The sequence below is a fragment of the Phyllostomus hastatus genome, unplaced genomic scaffold, assembly GCF_019186645.2.
Source record: "Phyllostomus hastatus isolate PE091 unplaced genomic scaffold, TTU_PhHast_1.1 phas_contig_150, whole genome shotgun sequence".
NCBI lineage: Eukaryota > Metazoa > Chordata > Mammalia > Chiroptera > Phyllostomidae > Phyllostomus > Phyllostomus hastatus.
In genome coordinates, this window is record NW_025333611.1 from 19,550,561 (window position 1) to 19,570,670 (window position 20,110).

At 56.8% G+C, this 20,110-nt stretch overlaps 2 protein-coding genes across 7 annotated transcripts in view; one reads left to right on the top strand and one right to left on the bottom strand.

Moving 5' to 3' along the window:
* Positions 1 to 11,064, top strand: part of TNIP1 (TNFAIP3 interacting protein 1) — a 39,782-nt gene extending 28,718 nt beyond the window's left edge. For 3 of the 6 annotated variants that reach the window (XM_045819131.1, XM_045819105.1, XM_045819113.1), the window contains 9 exons: positions 1,004 to 1,069; positions 1,221 to 1,352; positions 3,345 to 3,473; positions 5,445 to 5,576; positions 6,800 to 6,925; positions 7,434 to 7,499; positions 7,989 to 8,180; positions 9,597 to 9,687; positions 10,296 to 11,064. In XM_045819131.1, coding sequence (XP_045675087.1) covers positions 1,004 to 1,069; positions 1,221 to 1,352; positions 3,345 to 3,473; positions 5,445 to 5,576; positions 6,800 to 6,925; positions 7,434 to 7,499; positions 7,989 to 8,180; positions 9,597 to 9,687; positions 10,296 to 10,330 — 969 coding nt within the window. In that variant the 3' untranslated portion in view covers positions 10,331 to 11,064. The remainder of the gene's footprint in view (positions 1 to 1,003; positions 1,070 to 1,220; positions 1,353 to 3,344; positions 3,474 to 5,444; positions 5,577 to 6,799; positions 6,926 to 7,433; positions 7,500 to 7,988; positions 8,181 to 9,596; positions 9,688 to 10,295) is intronic. The other 3 variants (XM_045819114.1, XM_045819121.1, XM_045819126.1) reach the window with 3 other exon arrangements.
* A 432-nt stretch (positions 11,065 to 11,496) lies between these two features.
* On the bottom strand, positions 11,497 to 19,266 carry GPX3 (glutathione peroxidase 3). The gene is made up of 5 exons (XM_045819137.1): positions 19,100 to 19,266; positions 14,587 to 14,740; positions 13,317 to 13,434; positions 12,827 to 12,926; positions 11,497 to 12,449 (listed from the first exon to the last, which is right to left on the bottom strand). The coding sequence occupies exons 1-5, from the start codon at positions 19,184 to 19,186 to the stop codon at positions 12,228 to 12,230; spliced, it is 681 nt and encodes a 226-aa protein (XP_045675093.1). The 5' UTR covers positions 19,187 to 19,266; the 3' UTR covers positions 11,497 to 12,227.
* Between the last annotated feature and the right edge of the window lie 844 nt (positions 19,267 to 20,110).

The window sequence follows — 20,110 nt, forward strand, 5'->3', positions numbered from 1 at the left end:
CTCGGGTTCCTCCCCAGGTCCCTGGGCCTTCCTGCCTCCCGGTCCGGTCCGCCAGCGGCATTTGGAAGTCAGGCTCCCTTAGTCCTTCGCTTAGCGCACGTTAATTTCAGTTTTGTGTTTGTGTTGCTGTAAGGTATTTTTTTCCAGTTACAGAAGTAATATAGTGTTCATTATAAAAGGATTTGAGAATCTCATCTCCTAAAGATGACTGCAGTTAATAACAATTCGTTATGTGTTCCTTGTTTTCTTCTATGTACTTACTGATGTATAATTTTTGTTAAGGTAGAAAAAGGTTATACATATCACATTGCAATTTTTTCCCCTTTTTTCTTGAAAAGAAACCATCTTTGAGGGTCTATGTAAGTATATACATATATAAATATACCTTCAACTCGGAGCACTTTTTATTCTGTGTTTCTGAACTTGGGATGCCCTTCCCCACTATTTTGTTTATTTATGACGCTCTTTGTCCCTGAGGAATTGCTACATGGAGAGTGTGGCAGATGAGCAGTGTCCTCATCTCAGACCTGAGCAGCTCACGGTGCTCCGCTTTCTGATCACACTGTAGTTCCCCTGCTTCGGCTGGCCTCTAGGTTTCTCCGTGATGCAAACACTGTCGAGATGATCAGTGCTGTCCATATGTTTTTATGTGCAAGTGCTTCCTTTGGTTACTTTTCTTATGGTGGAATTACTGGGTTAGAGAGAGTAGGAATTTAGAGTTTTCACACACAGTCCCAGACCGCCCTCTACGTGGGTGTGTGTTACCTGACTGCACATGGCACTGTTTTCATGCCTTGGTGTTCGTCTCGCTGTCCTGGCGAGGACGGAGATGGCGGTTGGTAAAGGGGGATCTCTCTGGGCAGCGCTGAGAAGCGAGGGACTGAGGCAGCGTGTGGCCAGCGTTCGCACGCACTGCGCGTTGCTCGGGACGCTGGTGTGCGTGGAGCAGCCCTCCGTGGTCCTGCTCTGCTTAGCCCCTTCTAACCCCCGTGTCTCCCCGCAGCTGCTGGAAGTGAACAAGCAATGGGACCAGCACTTCCGGTCCATGAAGCAGCAGTACGAGCAGAAGGTAGCGTGGGAGTTGTGGGAAGCCAAGGCTGCACCGGGTTCTCGGCTGAGGTCGGCGCATCCCCCCCTGTCCCGCCTGCTGTTGTCTTCTCAGCAGCTTTGAACCTCGGACAGTCGCCCTCACGCACCCCACCCTCTGCCTCTGAACCCAGATCACTGAGCTGCGCCAGAAGCTGGCGGACCTGCAGAAGCAGGTGACTGACCTGGAAGCTGAGCGGGAGCAGAAGCAGCGTGACTTTGACCGCAAGCTCCTCCTGGCCAAGTCCAAGATTGAAGTGGAGGAGGCAAGTGTGACTTCTGGGCCCCAGGTTCAGCTCCAGGAGGCCCACTCCTCCGTTCTCATTAACCAAAGTCAGGGGGGTAGACAAGGAGCAGCAAGGGTCAGGAGATGGGGTTCCAGCTCTGGCTCTGGTGCTACAGGGCTGTGTGGCGATAGGCAAAAGCACTTTCCTTCCCCAGGCCCTAGTTTCCCTTCTAAAAACGGAGAAGGTTGGGTTAGCTGTTGCTTTTGTATTTTCCTATTTTCTTTCAGAAGAACTTTTTGTTCAGTTACAGTCTTATGGGCTCAGAAAGCACAGAATATAAAAGAGAGAGCACCGGGGTGGGAGTGGGGTGCTGTTGATTGTTTCCAGCTGTGCTGGCTCTTGGAGGGGGAGGGGCTCGCTCCTGAGACGAAGCTTCCCGATTGGTTCGTCCACTCATTGTTCTACGGAGCACGCCCTTGGCTCTGGGCTGGGCGCAGGGACTCAGCTGCAGCATTCCAGTCCCACCTTTGAGGGGGAGGAGACGCCCAACAATGGGTCACGGCAGCAAACAAGCGGAAGTGCATCAAGTATTAAGGACTGCACAGAGGTTGTTACAGGGGTCAGGGAGAGGGCAGAAAGAGGTACCAGATTTGTTCTGGGGGGCCAGGAATGCGTGGCCTGGGGCAGCGGCATGTGACTGAAACCAGCAGGGGCCCTGCAGGGTCCTGTTACAGCTTAAGGAGGAGAGGCCATTTGACCCCCAGACTCGGGGAGATTTTATGTCACAGTGTCTTTCCTTTCATGGGAACTGGGCCCAGGCTGCTGTTGTTTAGCTTAAAAATGGACATTTTCAACACAGATTGTGTTTCAGAGTTCCCTCTCATCGGCATGTGACACCCAGGGGCCAGATCTGGGCTGTCAGCCTGCCCCAGGGACTGCCCCTCCCCTCCCCTTGAAGATGAGGATTAGGGAGGACACTGCCTATCTTATCTCTTGAGTGCTGTGGTGTCCTGGTCCTGTGACTGTCAGCCCAACCCCTGGCATGCATCAGTAGGTGGATCTGACAGTACCCCCTGTCAGCTGAGGGGACGCGCCGCTGGCCCGTAGAGAAAGACAAGCCACGCTGACCCTGGAGGCTCCCTAGCGGGAGTCTAGGCAGCTCCCACAGGTTCCGACTGAGGCTGCCCTCCCCTGTTTTAAACACTTCCTCTGACTTGCAGGGTGAGAGAGCGCACCAGAATCAGGAGACTCCAGCCCCAGCTCACTGGGTAGCCTGGGATAAGTCACCTCCCCCTCCCTGTAGTCATTTCCCTTCACTGAAGGGGGCTAGGACTCGATGCTCTCAACCAGCCAAGCCCACTGTGGCCCGCTGCAGGGAAGAAGCCCTGATTGTTCCATAGCGAGTGTGGGGGCAGTGCTTCCACCTTGAAGCTTTCCCTGATTTCAGCTCGAATGCAGTGTTGTCTCTTCTGACTGCACTGTACTGTTTCCCTGTGGAGGACACTTCCTGCCCTATGCCACCGTTAGGCCTTTGAGTGTCTTCTCCGGGTTCAGAGACTAAGAGCAGGAAGGTCCTTTAGAGTCTCAGTGGTTCTCATGTTCTGTGTGTCACAGAAGATGCCTGTGCAGATCTGGCAGAAACTACAATGTTTCTCCCTAGAAAATTGCACAGAGGAAATTTGACATTGAGTTTTGGGGCTCTCAGACCTCCTGAAGCCCACGTGGGACTCGTGTTCAGAAGCCCTTGCCTATGGCAGACAGATAAGATTAGACCAGGGAGGGCTGTGACAGCACCCCAGGTGTCAGATGGCGGGTGGAGGAGCCCGAGTCAGAACCCAGGGCTTCACTCACCAAAATGGGCCTCGCTGCTCTGACGCCAGGTGTCTTGCACTGTGCGTTGTGTGTGAACATGGTGAGGGCTGCTGAGTGAGAGCAGGAGAGTGGGTGTGCCTGGGTGAGCATGGGGCAGGCAGTGCCAGGGGTCTGGCCTCCAGGGGAGGCTCCTGCTCACCAGCCCTGTGCTCCCTGCAGACTGACAAGGAGCGGCTGTCCACAGAGGCCAGGGAGCTGCGCCAGATGGTCCGGCACCTGCAGGATCAGCTGAGCCCTCTGACCCGGCAGCGGGACTACCAGGAAAAGGAGATCCAGCGGCTCAACAAGGTGGGCACCTCAGCCCTGGTTCCTTGGGCAGGCAGAGCTTCCTTGAGCCCGGCCGCCACACCCCCCATCACCAGTGCCCCCGACCCTCCAACCCTCTGACCCTCCGCAGAGCAGGGGCAAGTCTGGGTCAGGGCGCTGGCGCTGAGGGCCTCGGTGCTGCCCCGAGATTCTCCCTCCTCCGCCCTTCCCTCCCCTCACACTGGTGACCAGCCTGGGCGAACCTGTGCCCGCTGCTCCCCCCCTCTGTCCTTGGACGTGCTATTTCCTCACACGGTGCCACCCTGCCCAGGTCAGCGAGACCTTCCCAGAACCTCATTCGGGTCACCATGTTCTGTGCCTCTAGAGTACAGGCAGCATCTTTCACACCTCTTCTCGCAGTGTCTTGCAATTACTTATTTCACGTTCTGTCTTCTCGTGCAGTGGTGGGAGGGGTGCGTCTTCTCTAGGGCATGTCCCCACGGCGCCTGGCGCAGTGCCTGGCACCAAGCACATGTTCAGGAAATACTCGCCGACGGGGGCGGATGAGCACAGGGGCGCCCAGGGTGGGCTGGGTGAAGCAGAAACCCTATCTTCCGGGCCAAGGCGCATGGCAGCGGGCCGGGCCAGGCCTGTACCCTCTCTGGGCCTCCGTGTTGCCCTCTGAACCCTGGTTGGCCTCGTCCCAGCCCCGCTCTCCTTGCAGTGCAGGGGTCAGTGGAACACAGTGAGGGAGGGCCCTTTGAAAGGAAGTGTCCTCCGGAGGCGCGGAGGGCTTGTCCTATCCATCTGTGGGCCAGCTTCCCCCTCCCGTTTGGTTTTGGCATTTGAAAAGCATTGATTATGCTGAGTCTGAGGTCCCTGGGACTTGATCTCAGAGAAAAGAGTGATTTGTCCCGAGCTGGGGGACTTAGGGCCTAAATCCAGGCAGAATGTGGGACCACGGTGCTGGTGGCAGAGACGGCGCAGGCAGGACCACTGCCCTCTGGGTTTCTGTGGCATGGCTGGGGCGGAGGCACGGTGGGGTGGGGGGGCGGGTTACCGGTGCGAGGCTCTCCCAAGCCCGCACCTCCGTCTCCTCACGGAGGAGAAGGGTCAGGCGCAGCGGGAGTGCAAGGGAGCCACGGCTTCCCCTTGCAGCGTCCTGAACGGACTTCTCGGCTCAGATGCTTCCCCGTGTTTCTGGGGGAGTCAAGGGGACCGCGTGGGGACTGAGGTCCAAGCTGAGCAAGGTGTTCCTCATCTGTTCCATCCGGGGAGGTGCCGTGGGCTGTGCTGACACATGACGGGCAGAGGCCCTGCTGTCCGGGGGCTGAAGTTCAGTGGTGATGCGCATGGCCAGTCCTGATGGGTGTTCCAGAGTCCTTGAGTAACACACTAACGGGGTTAGAGGAGAAAACCAGTGACTAGAAACCTTTTAATGTTTGAGCAAGTTGAAATGAAAGTCTAGTCTAATCTAACTGCAGAAATGCTGAGGATGGAAGGGTTGGCTTGATGGGAATGGGCTGTAGAAGCTAAAGTTCTCAGGGCAGGGCAGTGGTCAAGGAGACTGCAGATTCTCCCAAAGGACTTCATATTCCTTCTAGGTCTGGGTTCTGGGCTTGGGCCACACCTGCTCAGAGAAAGGGAAATTCTCCCTTCTGCATGAAGACTCTAGTGTAGGCTGCCGGTTAACAGCACATGCTGGATTTGAATCCCCACTTTACTGCTTATTAGCTATGACTTGTAACAAATCATTTCAGGTCTCTGAACCTCAGTTTGCGCATCTGTAAAATGGGGATGATGGTCTTAGGACTGCGGAGAGGGTTCAGTGAAAGGTCATAAACGTGTATAGTGTCGTGAAGCGTGTCCATAAACAGGGTAGCGTTTATAAGATGGTGCTGGTGGTGGTGGTGATCATCGTCAGGAAGTGGGTCCTTGAGGAAGAGCCCACCATTGGGGCCCGACTTTCAGGACTTCTGCTGATAGGCCCGTCCCCTGTCTTCCTGATCTCAGGCCCTGGAGGAAGCACTGAGCATCCAGGCCTCCCCATCCTCTCCACCAGCAGCCTTTGGGAGCCCCGAGGGAGCTGGGGGCCTCCTCAGAAAACAGGAGCTGGTCACGCAGAACGAATTGCTGAAACAGCAGGTGAGCCTGAGGGGAGGGGCCAGGTGGGAGGTGGAACATTCCTGCGCACCCAGGAGGGGCTTGGAGTCCCGTGGGGGCCATGCTTAGTAGCCCACCTTCTAGTCACTGCCAGGACCCGGTCCGGTGGTAGGCTCGCCTTTCCAGCAGTGTGCCCCTCACTGGTCATTCCTCTGCCCCCTCTAGGATTTAGCCATCTCTATACCCGAGCTGTGCCATTGTTCACCTAGTATTTTAAGAATAAATTTTAGTCCTGGCTAGTGTGGCTCAGTGCATTGAGTACCAGCCTGTGAACCAAAGGGTCACCAGTTTGATTTCCAGTCAGGGCACATGCCTGGGTTGCAGGCCAGGTCCCCAGTTTGGTCTGCACAAGAGGCAACCACACACTGATGTTTCTCTCCCTCTCCTTCTCTCTCTAAAAATAAATAAATAAAATTTTTTAAGAAAATTAATTTTAAATAAATTACTTTCAATAAATGCAATTAAAAGGTAGCCTTATATCACTACTATAAATAGAAAAACCTGTTTATTATTTGCATAAATAGAAAGTCACCATAAACAAGAAATACAGTAAAAGCCAAACAGTGCTATTGAACTCTAGCTGGCTACTCTTGTCTGATGTAGACTCTGAACTTGAGTCCTCTTTCCCGTCATTTAAGGGAAATTAACACATATTAGCAAGGCATTAAAGACCTACTAGCATAAAATGGAGACTTTCTCCTTGAGGGAGGACACAGGAGATTTGAAAGGTGATTGAAAAGGCTGTAGTTGTCCCATGTGTGTCTCCATGTGGTGCCATGCTGTGGACGCTTCCAAGTCATCTGGACCCAGTGAGGATTTGAATCTGCAGGTGCAGAGGCAGAGCCTCGTGCCAGCCCCTTCCCTGCCAGGAACCCCCGGGAGTCCTGGGAGAGTTTTGTAGGCCTGCTCTCGGAGGGTCTTCCATCCACACTCGGGTCCCATGGCCTCCACCTCTGGGGCTGAAGCCGAGTGAAAGGATCGGCCTGGCTAGTGGCCGTATATCCCCTTGTTTAAGCGAAGCCCTGTGTGGACGCCCAGGCTATAAAACCGAGGGTTCCGGAAGTGCTCTGTTTGAAGTTGGGGGTAGGGCTGTCGAGATGGGGTGACAACAGGCTGGAGTTCTGGGCCTCAGCGGGTCTGAGGCTCCACTCAGAGCTGCCCCTCCTCCCTTGCCTCCCCTCTCCTCGCCCCTCCCTGCTCCCCAGGTGAAGATCTTTGAGGAGGACTTCCAGAGGGAGCGCAGCGATCGGGAGCGCATGAATGAGGAGAAGGAGGAGCTGAAGAAGCAGGTGGAGAAACTGCAGGCCCAGGTCACCCAGTCAAACGCCCAGGTGAGAAGAGGTGGCCCAAGGAGGGGCCGTCGGCCTGTCCTCGTGGTGGGGGGGGGCACGGATTGAAAGGTCCCTGGTGAGACTGGATGTCACATCATTCGCTGCTTCTCCTGCCGGCTCTGCTCCTGTGTTTCTGTGAGCCTCAGCAGGACAGCCCACCCCCACTCTAGCCTCTGGCTCTGACTTTCCTCAGCCACGCTTGATGCCTTTAAAGAGCAAATTCAGGGGTTGGCCCCCAGCTCCCCACTGTCTCCCAGCATGCAGCTGAAAAGTGTTACTGTGGGAGCACAGGAGCAGTGAGCTCACGGGAACCTTCTGACCTCCCACGGTGAACAGGCCTTCCTGCAGCCACCGGCCTGGGCCGTGCTGTGCCCCTCAGGGCCCTTCCCCGGGGCTGGGCCAGGGAGGACAGCCCAGGCCGCTGGCCCTGTGCATCTGCTCGTCAGCCCTGGGGCTGCTGGAGAAGCCCCGGAGCTGACCGTCGTCTCTCCCTCCTGTCTTCCCTTAGCTGAAAGCATTCAAAGATGAAGAGAAGGCAAAAGAAGCCCTTAAACAGCAGAAGAGGAAGGCAAAGGTGAGGGGCTTGAGGGAGGCAGCAGCACGCACTTTGCCTGACCTCCTTCAGGGAGCCGTAGTCTGATGGGAGAGGCAGTGCCTGTTCAGGTGCCCAGCTGACTAATGAGGCCGTGCCGGTAGAGCCCTCAGAAGAGTACTTGGGGCGGAGTAAGTACTCAGGTCCCATTAGCTGTCATCGTTGTTGGTATTCCATGCCCATGTGCTAGCCTTCCCTGCCCGTGTACTGGCCAGTGCTCAATGCCTATGTAGCAGCCTCCATGCTCATGTGCCAGCCATCTGTGCCCATGTGCCAGCCATCTGTGCCCAGGGGCCAGCCTTCCCTGCCCGTGTACCGGCCAGTGCTCGATGCCTATGTAGCAGCCCCCATGCCCAGGGGCCAGCCTTCAGAGAACTAAAATTGTAGAGGATAGGAGATGAGATGGGTGTCACTGGGGATGGCCTGTGACAGGCTGCACAGGCTAGAGCCAGACCCCAGCCTTTCTCGTAGGCCTCGGCGGAACGCTACCACGTGGAGCCCCACCCGGAGCACCTCTGCGCCGCCTACCCCTATGCCTACCCGCCCATGCCAGCCATGGTGCCACACCCCGGCTTCGAGGACCGGTCCCAGATCCGATACCTCCCGCCCCCCATGCCCATGGAGCACCCGCCCCCACTCCCCAACTCGCGCCTCTTCCATCTGGTGAGTCCGTGTTCCTCCTTCGCTCTAGGACGCACACAGGCCACCCCAGACACTTCCCAGAGGGCAAGGCCAGGTGAGGGTGTCAGAAGCTCCAGCTCCCTCCTGCCCGCACTCAGGTGCCGGGGCCCGGCTCTGGCCTGCTCTCCCGGGGCGGGGCTGGGGGGCGCTGCCCAGTCCAGAGCTGCTCAGGGTCACTGATGTAGGACACAAAAGGCTGAGAAAGAGCATGGAGGGCTCCCTCCAGCCAGCCAGGCCAGGCGTATCAGAGTTTGGGTTGGACTTTTTCTTATAATTTCCCCATGTGGTCAGGTAGCACCGATCCTCACCAGCATTCTCTCCCTTTCCTTTTCTCTTCCTTCTCTTTCCCTTTTGCAGTTTCCTTTCCTCTTTTCTTCTCTCTCTCCCTTTTTCACTTTGTTTTCTTTTCCTTGCTTATCAGTCTTTCTCCAAACAGCTGCTGTCACCAGTCCCATCTGTCCAGTCCCTCTGCCACGCTGTCTCAGGCACCCCCGCTTTCACCGGGACAGGGACAGCAGCCTGCTCTCCCGCCTCTTCCAGCTTCTCTCCCTGTGACGATTCTTTACACGCAGCTTTAAACGCTGGCATGTGGGGTGGGGCTTAAGAGACCAGGGTCATAGAGACCTGGATTCAAATAGAAATTTGGCCCCTTTCCTAGATGGACGACCTTTAAAAACTTACATAACCCCCCAGAGGCTTAGTTTCCTTACCAGTAAAATGGCGGTGACGGCCTGGGTTGTTATAAGGGTGCGATTGCCGTCGGCCCTCCCTGTCCACTGGGTCCACGTCCGTGGATTCCATGAACCGTGGGTTGAAAACATTCAGGGAGGTAGAAGGGAGTGTTGGGGGATGAATGGTGACGGAAGGAGACTTGACTTGGGCTGGTGAACACACAGTACAATATACAGGTGGTGTATCGTAGAATTGTATACCTGAAACCTATATAATTTTATTAACATCACCGCAGTAGATTCAATAAAAAGAAAATATTTGGAAAATGTCACTGTCGCTCACAGGTCCTGCGTAATTAGGTCTGCGGTGGTCGTGTCTCTACTGAACACGCACAGACTTTTTTTTTTCTTGTCGTTATTCCCTAAAGAAGACAGTATAACAACTATTTACCTGACATTTATGGTGTATTATATAAGTAATCCAGAGACGATTTAAAGTGTATGGGAGGACATGCGTAGGTTATAGGCAAATGCTACAACATTTCATTGAAGGGACTCGAACATGTGCGGGTTTTGTTATTCTCAGGTGGGGGATACCAATCTCTCGAGGATACATAGGGGCAACTGTATACTTGACTAATATGTAGTTAGTGCTTTTTTGGTATGACAGCTGCTGCTGTAATTTTCAAGTGTGGTTATTGATCACTAAGCACCAGTCTTGTTGCAGCCAGAATACACCTGGAGGCCACACTACGGAGGGATGCGCAATCAGACCTCCCAAGTGACGGACTCGCCTGCGGCTCGGCCCGCAGAACCAGGTAAGCGTGGTCCCCCGGTGCAGAGGACTCCTGGAAGGGTCTCAGCTGTGTAGAAACGGAGTGGGCTCTGCCGGGGGGCAGTGTGCCCCTTAGAAGGTGTGCAAGTGGAGACTGCGGGCAACTTGGGGGGAGTATGGTTGGAGGAGTTAGTGGCTGGGAGGAGGGGTTGGGTGGCTCCATCATTTTCTCATGTTCCCGAGTCCTGGGGCTCTGTGGGCCCCTCGGAGGCCGCTCTGATGAGGGGCAGAGGGTAGCCAGATGGGCAGGTCTGTCCCCTCCCCCAGAATATGCCCACTTCTGGGATCTGGAGCCAGACTGACTAGGCTCCAGTACTTTGTAGATCTGGGACTGTGGGCAGGTTTTTTCAAACCGCTGTGTGCCCAGCTCCGTCCTCCATTGAAGGACAGCAGTCTGCCTCCTTCACAGGGCGGAGCCGGATGGGTGGAATGATGAACGTACCTAATGCACTTAGCCCAGAGCCTGGCGCTGGGTACAAACACACAATAACTCCAGCTGTCATTTTCCCTGTTACTGCACTGGTTTCCACAGGACTTTGAAACCTACTCTACTACCTCATCTTTAAGTCCTCCAAATTTTTGTTTATTTAGACTCCACAAAAAATGACCACAAGGGGCCTCAATGAGACCAGAGTACATCACTTGGCTCCACCTTCGTCTTGCAGAGCCAGCAGACTTTGGATTACCAAAAACCTAGAAGTCCCGTGCTCTGTGTGGCCGGAGTGTCAGCCGACAAGAAGCTGAGATGGGCCACCAGCTTGCGCCCCAGGCTCCAACCCGAACTGTTCGCAGACTGGGGAGGGTCTGCCCAGAAGGCTTCCATCCGGGCCCTGCCTTCGGCGTGACTGGAAAAAACTCGCTATCCTGCCCCCAAGTGGAGAAAGAACCTGCCGTCCTTGGTGGGATCTGCCAGGAGACGTCAATCTCAAGAGCGGGATGCAGCTGAGACCCCTTTTTCCCCAAAACGGCCCCAGAAGTGGGCCAGCCCCTGTGGGAACCACATTCAGTACTTGTGTGTCTGACTTTCGCTTCAAGCCCTGTAGTCGCAGACCTAGACCACACCCACCCCTTCCCCTCTGCAAGGACCCGCGGGAAGAGTAGGTTTGCCTCTGGGAACAGAAGATCACGACTGGATATTCCACTGCAGGGCCTTCCACCCCCGCCCGGGGCAGCCCTGTTTGTGCCACCGTGGCCTGGGATGAAGGCCACGCCGGCCACACCAGCCAGGTGGCCCCGGCCTGGAGCCGCCAGGCCCTCTGCCCCACCACGGGAGGTTTGTGGTGCTGGAGGCCCGGATCGGGGTGGCCGTCCTTCCCTGGGCAGCTCTTTGCACGAAAGATATAAATCAAGTGGAAGACTCCGTGACTGGTGTTTTTATGTCCCCGCCAGCGTTCCCCTCCCAGTGAACCCCTGTCCTCTGTGCCACTCCTCCGTCTCCCAGGAGCATCACCATCAGTCTCAGCTGACATCCCCTGGGAGAGGGGGGCCGGGAGTGAGGTGCCCGGGGTCTAAAGTCTAGCCCTGCGCCTCACGCACCAGAAGACCTCGTGTAAGGCCTGGGCCTTCTGTGCGCCTGTTTCCTCACCTGCAGACGGGACACCTCATCTCAGCCCTAGCCGCCTTGGAGAATCGTGGGAGGGAACGAGAACAGGTGTTTCACAAACTGCCAGTGCTGAGTGAGACAAGCAGAGCGGGCCTAGGTAGAGACCAAAACCAGGGCCAAAGCACTCCCTTCGTGTCTCCCCTCCCTCCTCCCCCCAGCCTTTCGAGGAAGCACCACAGTAGGCTCAGCTGCTGCAGAAAGGCCTTTACTGGACACACAGGGGCGAGTCTCATGCCGTGGGTCAGGGGGGAGGGGGAGGGCACGTTGTCCGAAGTGGCAGGGGTGGCATCCCTGCCCGTGGGCTTCAGCCTGAATGCACTAAGGGCTGGCCCTGCGGACAGGCTCAGGGGAGGTCCGCCCACAAGGGCTTCGGGCCCCTCCTTCATGGAGACACCACTCCTGACGCGGGAATGTGCCTCGCCCTCACGCCTGCCGTGGCTGCTCAGGGAGCGCGGTGGGGTGGGGTGGGGGGCTTGGGAGGGCCCTTCAGGAAGGAGGGAGGCTGGGCAGTGTGGTAGACCCAGAAACCTCGGGCACTTCAGTGGTGGTATTTAGAGGCCGTGGGAGATGCTGGCCCTGAAGCTGAGGTCCAGGCAGAGCGAAATAATTGGGTCTGGAGCTGTTTTTTTCTTTGGGCTCAGCTGAAAGTGTGCTATCCCTGGAGAGAGGAGTGTCACTCTCTAGCACTCTCCACAGCACACAGCTGGGGGCACACATGGTCACACACCTGTAGGCACGTGGGCAAACACCCACCTGCACAGCAGTACAGACACATTGTACGCACGCTTCTGTCAGGCTGGGGCCCTGTATGATAGGAAGGGGTCTAGGCTGGGAGTGTGGTGTGGATGGAGGAGCAGACTCCTTCCCGACCAGAGGCCCTCCCCGGCCCCGCAGGGTGGGTGTGGGGCGGGGCAGGCCTGTTACTTCCCCCTCAGCGCCAGGGCTGCGTGCCGCTTCATGTAGGCCAGGATGTCCATCTTGACGTTGCTGACCGTGGTCCGGTGGTACCAGCGCATGATGGGTTTACCGTCCGGCCCCACCAGGAACTTCTCGAAGTTCCAGCGGATGTCATGGGACTTCATGGGCTCCCAGAAGAGGCGTTTAGGGTCTCCCAGCAGCTCCGCGGTGGGAGGACAGGAATTCTGGAACAGGGACGAGGAATGTTAGCCCTGCTCCGGGCCCCTCCCACCTACCTCCCCAGGGCAGGGGAACAGCTAGCGGGGAGAAAACGGCACCGGTTTGGGAGGTCGAACGCTGGATCCCAGGACCGTCCTGGCTTTAGCGGATTGTGAGACCTTTAATTTGTCCCCTTGGGAGCCCTGACTGGGTCTTGTAAAATGCGCTGGTGAGATCCTAAGGTTTATAAAGCCCTGTAGCTGGAGTGACAGGTGCCAAGAAATTCCCGAGAGCCCGAGACTGGGGCAGGGTGGCAGGGGCCCAGTCCTTGAGTGACTGGAGCCCAGAGGGGCGTCGGCCCTGTCCAGAGCCACTCCTGCAGAGGGGGCTGCTGCGCACTCACCTTCAGGAACGTGTAGACCTTTTGCTCTTTCTCCCCGTTCACATCTCCTTTCTCAAAGAGTTGGAAGTTGGGGACGTAGCCCCCACCTGGTCGGACATGCCTACGAGGAATGTTCTCAGGTGGGTCCCAAGGAGGTGGAAGGGCACAGGGCTCAGAAATGAGAGGAAGGGACAGAACAGGGCAGGGGGTGTTCTGGGAATCTGGGTTGGATTCCATAGGGGGCAGGGGGAGCCCATGAATATGAACGGGTACAGGCACAGTGTGGGTCTGCAGCCTTTCCAGCTGGGTGCCTTCTCAGTGACCCTCCCCCCATCGTGCATTCACAACCAGCCAGCCCTGTCCCTCTCCTGTCCCCTTTTCCCCTCATTACTAAACGGGGTTCCTGGGAAGGCAGAGGAGTTCTTGGGGGCTGGTGCAAGACATGCCTGGGCTGGGACACGGGGTTGGCTGTGCTGGCGGAGCTTTCTGTGGACACTGAGTAAGCACTCACTTGAGGGAAGGTAGGATCTCCGAGTTCTCTCCCGGCTCCTGTAGTCCAAATTGGTTGGAGGGGAAGCCCAGAATGACTAGACCAAATGGGGCGAGCTCTTCCTGTAGTGCATTCAGTTCTGGGACGGGGAGAGAGAACGGAGACCGGATAGCCCAGCAAGGAGCCCTGCCTCCTCGTACCACCACCTGCTCGCCCCTCGTACAAGTGAAATCACTGAGGCCTGACGGGGGAGTGGCCCAAGATCACTCTGTGAATGTGTCACTGCTGAGGCTCAAGTCCCCTCCTCCTGACTAAGCTGGATGAGTTGGAGGTTTGAGGGGGAAAGAAGGCAATGTAGTGAGTCACCTGCCCACGGCCAAAGTCCACCACCTGGGCCAGGCTCCTCCAGGATGCTCACAGTCGGGTTTCCTGGAGCAAAAACTATCCATCCCCGAGAAGGCAGAGGACTTCCCTGGGGTAGGGTAGGGCGCTCACGACCCTCCTGTACTCTGGCAATCCAGGGATCCGAGGGAGGCCCTGGCCCGGCTCCCTCAGTGGCCCCCTGGCCGCCTACCCAAGGCCAGTACCCAGCCCATCTCCTCCCCAAACGCATCATCTGTTCCAGGGGCCTGGCAGAAGCATTCTGGGCAGAGCACCCGACCGCTGGGCCCTCCAGCCCGCTGTCACTCCACGTGCAGGGACTTGCCCGTCACTGCCTGGCAGGACACTCAGACTGCCTGCGTCTCCTTCCAGCCCTCGCAGCCGGCTGTGCACAACCCAGGGGTGTTTTCCTTCATGACCTCTCTGTGCTCTGCCCCCGCTAAAAAGAAAGGGGTGGGGACACTAGAGATCACAAACCCAGGTGGAGCAGCCTTGAGCCCCTCGCCTGCTTTCCAGACGGGCCAAGAGCAATGCCAAGGGCGATGGCGCTGAGGGCAGGTGAGGAACTCCCAGCAAGGCAAAGCTACCAATTCTTACCCCAGGGAAAGGACGCTTTAGGCGCAAACCCAATCTCCTCCCTCCCTCTGCTTTTAGGGCAGGTGAGGTGACCAGGGATGAAGCAGGATAACAGGGAACCTTCTAGAACATGTCCGAGGCAATCAGATCTCAGGCTTAGGTCACCATCTTCACAAAGCCATGGAACACAGACTTGGGACCCATGGAGGATCATGGAACCTCATGATCACTGGGGCCCCTCCCCCCTTGCACCAGAGAAGCACCTGTGATTGGAATATTCCCAGCCGGCAGAAACAGCCCCAGATAAGGCAGGGGAGGTGGGGTGGCCTCTTACCAATGTACTGGCTCGTCAGGCCTCAGTAGCTGGCCACGTTGACGAAGAGGATGTATTTGCCAGTGTACTGCTTGAAGGGGATGTACTCCTCCCCGTTGAGGGTGAGGGCTCCATACTCATAGATGGTACCGCTCACCTTAGGGTAGCAGTCCGTCTGCAACAGAAGACCAGCGCCAGGCAGCGGTCAGAGCTGCAAGGGAACTGGGGTATCTCCATGTTGAAGACCAGGAAAGGTACCAAGACCACTCCAAGCTTCGGAACTAGGCTAGAACCGAGGTCTCCTAATTCCTTGTGCCAGGGAACGATTATGGAAGAACTTCACGTGCTGGTGAGCGCTATGGAAACCTAGAGAATTACTTAATGCAGCCAGCACCTCACAGCACGTGCCCATTTATAAATATTTGCCAGGCCCTGACGAGTCGCCCCTGACACGGGTAGTTGTGTTGCTGGATGGGCTGATGGAGACTGGTTGGCTGGCTGTTGCAATAGTCCGGGCAAGTGGTGAGGAGGGCCTGAACTAGGCCATTGTGAAGGGAGACCTGAGCGGAAAGAAAGAAGAGGCGGTATGGAAAGGGGTGATTCAGAGATTCCAAACCTGGAGGCCCAGAAAGCTGAGGCTGCTGTTACAGGGATGTAGCAGCAGGAGCCAGGAACGGGGACAGGCCTGCCATGAGGGTGAAGGGCGAAGAACAGCGGCTCACATCTATTAGACGTCCCTGTCAGTGAGCGGTTGTGACGACGGCCCTTGTGCCTTCCTCTCTGCCCGGCCACCGCTCCAGGACAAGTAGGGACAGAGCACCGTGCTGCGAGTCGGTGGGCCTGGATCCCGTGTCCAGCTCTGCCCCTAACTCCCTGTGTGGCCCTTTCTCTTCTCTGAGCCTCAGTGTCCTCTTGTATAAAACAAGCCTTGGACTAGACCAGCTATTCTCAACCACGACGGCCTGACAGCATCCTACCAGTGGGATGACCGAGGGCAAGCAGGAGATCACATTTGACTCTGCTGCTCCCTCATGTCTGGCCCAGGTTACAAAAGATCTGCATCTGCTCTTGAAAGGATGTCAGGACATTAATACCAATCAGCAGGTGGGCTGGTCGTGACGGGGAAGAAAAGGGCTCGCCACTATTCTCTGAGGTGCTTTCTGGCCCTGACTACCTGTGAAAGGGGGGAAGACAAACTAACCGAGAGAGGCAGAGCCAGGTGATTAGAGAGTTTCAGGAGCAAATCCACGCCCTCTCTTCCCATCAGTCCTGGAAGACTTGCTCCAGGAGGGTGAAGAAAAGCCACCTCTGCCTTGAAGACGCCACAGGCTGCTGAGCCAGCTGAGGCTGGGCCCCTCCATCCCCTGAGAACCGCCAGCTCTCTCAGCTTTGGTGCCAATCCCCTGCCTTACGTGAGCCTAGTGTTCCCACTCCTTGACTTGGTGGGCGCTATACCTGAGCCCAACGTCCCTGCAGCCCCTGGGCCTCCTAGGCCCCGCCCAGCTGGGATCAGGTCCCCTGCAAAATACAAACAACAGAGGGCACAACAAACACGCCCCAGCTGGCCACCGAGGTCCAGCAGCCGGAAGGCAGGCCTCCCGCACACCTCTCCACCTCCTCCACTCCGCCCGGACTGGAAAGCAAACTCCGGGAAATGGAGAGGGAGAAAAGCCAAGAGGTTGTCCAAATAGTGAAAGCTCACAAACAACAGGTGGATCAACTTCTGGGCAGTTGCAGGGTGGGGGTGGGGCAAGGGGCGTCTCCTCCGTTTAGGTTTTAGTCTTTGCTGGCTGTGTAGCCCCTGGCAAGTCACTTTGATCTCTGAGCCTCCCCAAATGATTGTGAGAATCTGCTGGCTGGCCAGACTGTCTTCAAAGCCTCTTGGAAAGAAATCCCCACATTAAGGGACAATGATTATGCCGCCTGCAGCTAGGGCAAAGGGCCCTGTTGTTCTCACATTATTGTCAAGATGTTTCCCAGCCAGTTCAAAGAGCATGATGCACTGGCAGAGTGTCCCCAGCAGGAGAGACCAGACCGATGCGGGGGTGGGGGTGGGGGTGGGGGTGGTCGGTGTGTAGCCGGCCGGCAGGGAAGCCATGGCTTGCACTCACCACTGCAGCCCAGTTCTTACGTGAGCCCCCATCCCTCTTCCAGGCCCATGGAACCCCAGAGCCCTGCACCTTCAACAGGGGAGGCCAGAGGAGCCGGAGGAGAGGGGCAGCGGGAGAGCCTCAATCTTCTCCCAGTTGGACAAGACAGGAGAGTTCTGATGGTGAGAGTGGGAGGGGGTGGGGACTCAGCCAGGACCCCGCTGGCTGGGCTGCTGGTCTTCTGTCTTTCTCCTCTCCTATCTCATGGCCCCATCAGTGGGATGCTATGAAAGGGTAACCTGGCGGGGCACGGGGGACGGAAGGGCTGCACAGGAGACCTAAGCTCTGGGCCACAGACTCTGGCCACTCCTTTCCCGCTCCTCCATTATGAGATAGGGTCAGATTCAGTGCCGTCTTGAGGGCCCTTCAGCTCCATCAGCCTGTGGGTCCATGATCCTCTCTGCCTGGTTTAGTCACCTAGAAACCAGCGGTTACTAGGGTCCTGTGCGCGTCAGCAGCTGTTACTGTCTCCAGCTTCTGCACATTCCTTTTGCAGAACAAGGACAGAGAGCCTGGGCAGCCTCAAGACTGGACTACAGAGGGGACAGAGCAAGGAGAGGAGGATTCCCTTTGTTCTCTAGCCCATGCCTTTGATTGGGAGGAGACAAATAATCTCTTTGGGGCCATCATCACCTGCGGCCCATCCCATGTCCCACCTCTTGGCCCTGGGGTGCGGGTGGCAGGGTAAGGTAGGTGGTTGACATCTCCACTCTCTAAGGACCTGGGAGGAGAGATGAGATGCCCAAACTCTCATTAGCCAGCAAGTCCTAGCTGGTAGCATCTGATATCATCACACCTCACCCTAAGACTTCTCTAGACCATACCCATCCTGTTCCCTCTGAACCCAGCTCTGCCTCCCCAGAGTTCCGCAGAGAACACGCAGCCTTGATGAGTTATTCATGGGCCCAAGTCCTCACCTCCGGCCTTCCTGAGGCAGCGCCCAATCTTCCCCTCTCCAGCTCTCCCCAGACTGAGGGTTCAGGACGGACTCCATGCTGCTGATCTGACCGTGGTCTGTCCCCACCTCCACTCCACACCCTACTCTTGAAACTAGTCCCATCCCTGCCCTGAAAAACGTCGTTTGGGCTGGAGACTGTGAACAGGTCTGGATACAAAGGTGGAGGCTTGGAGCAAGTGGCCTGATAGCCATCTAGTCTCCAGGCTGACTCCAAGGAGGGGCATGCTGCATGGGATTTAGGCTGAGGACAGGACAGGGGACAGAAACAGACAGAAGGAACCCTGTACTTGGAATGGGCTTCCTGAGCAGTGGATAGAATTTTGGAAACAGAATCATAGACTCCTAAGATCTCAGAATAAGGACCCAGAAGATATTAGAAACCCAGGGGCTCAAAGTTTCTCTTGAGCTCACACAAGGTTGTGGGGAGGGGGGGCGGGCGGTGTTTAGGTTGGAGACGGAGATCTCTCTCTTTGGGTCTATACCTGGCTTCTGCCTCCTACCCTGGGGAAGGGGAGAAGTCCACAGGGCCCACCTTGGCATGTGTGATCCAAGGAGGTGGACACGCTAGGTCACCCTGGTCTAGCGGGGGGCCCCACAGCTTGCTGGGGGCAGACTGAGGCTCAGGAGAATTCCGCCTCTCCTACAGAGCCGTTCGAACACCAGGTGTGCTCTTCAGAGAAGAGCGTGCGGATTTTGCAGCTTCTCCCAGCCTCCCTTCTGAAATCATCAGCTTCGTTGTGCTGCTGCCACCCCCTCCCCCCAAAACACACACCTCCTGAAGATGGAGAAACAGGCCCAGAAAGGAGCAGGGATCGAGTCAGGTCCTGGCGTGGCACGCTGCCAGTCCAGAGCTCTTTCTGTCACAGATCTCTGCCCCTTCTACCGATGCCCCCAATCCAAGTGCGTTTCTACCTGCGTTTATTCTTGGGCTAGAAGAGCGCCCAAGGCAGTTCTTCAAAGCAGGGGACCCGCCAGCTGCAGTGCTCCCTCCCTTACCCCTGGGGGCTGCCAGTCTCCCCGGGAACCTCCGGGTGCCACAGCTCTAGGCCCTTTTCTGTGGCCGCACCCCCTTCAGACCTGCCTGGAGGGCAGCAGCTTAGGTCCAGAGGCGGCAGGGATGTCGCAAGGCGACTCTGAGGTAGCCTTGGGGAAGAAATTGCGAACTCGGGGAGAGGGATTTGGCTCCCCTATTCACTCTGCCCCCCAGGGCACCCCACTCTCCCATAGGTGGAACTGCAAGGCAACTGATGGTCTGGGGGTGGGGGTCACGGTGCAGGAGAGGGAGGCAACGGAGTATAGGGTATCCCTCTCACCTAGGTGTCGGCCTCCTGGAGGGGAGCCCGGGAAGAGGGGTGCCTCTCCACCGAGAGCGGGACCCCTGGGGACTATGTGCATTCCCTGGCCCCCCACCCCAGAGGCTACTCACCTTCGACTTCTCCTGCCCCTGGCTCGGCGGGACGAAGCCGGCCAGGAGCAGGGACAAAAGGCAGGATGCCCGGAGCAGCCGGGCCATGGCGGGCTGGGGGGCGTCTCAGGCTTGCTGCCTGAGACACTGTCTGATCCCGGGCCACCGTCCGACTGAAGTGTCGGGCGCTCTCAGCCACCTTTCAAGCCCTCAGTGGTGACCAATCCGTGGCCGGCCCGGAGTCCTTGTAGCCAATCGCAGGGCGGCTGGCATTTCAGGGGCGGGCACGATTTACCCGTGTCTCCCCCTCCCCGGGCTCCGGGCGACAGTGACGTAAGCAAGTCTGGGCATAGATCCGGAGTCGATTCTCGTGCACCTGGGAGGCGGGCCCCTCTTCTTTTGGCTCTAAAGTGCAGGAGGGGGCAGGCACAGTGCCTCCATCATAGCCAGGGCTTCAAACAGCACCGAAAAACTGATGGAGAGCTCAGTCCTCAGAAGCATTTCTTACTCCCAGGCTTTAAACACCCCGTGGTGCTCCCGCTTCCCTACTGCCCACATTCTGGTTGAAAGTATGTTGAGGATTTAAATTATTAGCAAGACCTGAAGTTAGACTTCCAGCAACATTTACTCTGTGTAGGTTTAATGTTTCAGAAGCAAACTGGTTGCTCTAGGACTTTGAATGCAGCCCCCTCCTGGGAGGACCTTGGGACACCTCAGCTGCTTTGGGAGCAGGAAATACATTTGCTCCCTGTACAGTCTTGAACCAGTTGCCTTCCCTCTCTGGGCCTCAGTTTCCCCAACTGTGTAATGGGCTTGGTTGATGATTTTTCAAGGCCTTGCTGATTCTGGCTGGATGACTTGCTTCTAAAATAAGCAACAGACCAGGAGTCCCTTGAGAGTAGGGCGCATAATTACTGCCTGGAACAGAGCCTAGAATGCAACATGCTTACTATTTGCTGCATTACTCAATCCATGAACTCATTTCTCTGCTGGGAGATGCTGATCGTCGGGCCAGGTAGCTCCAGGTCCGTG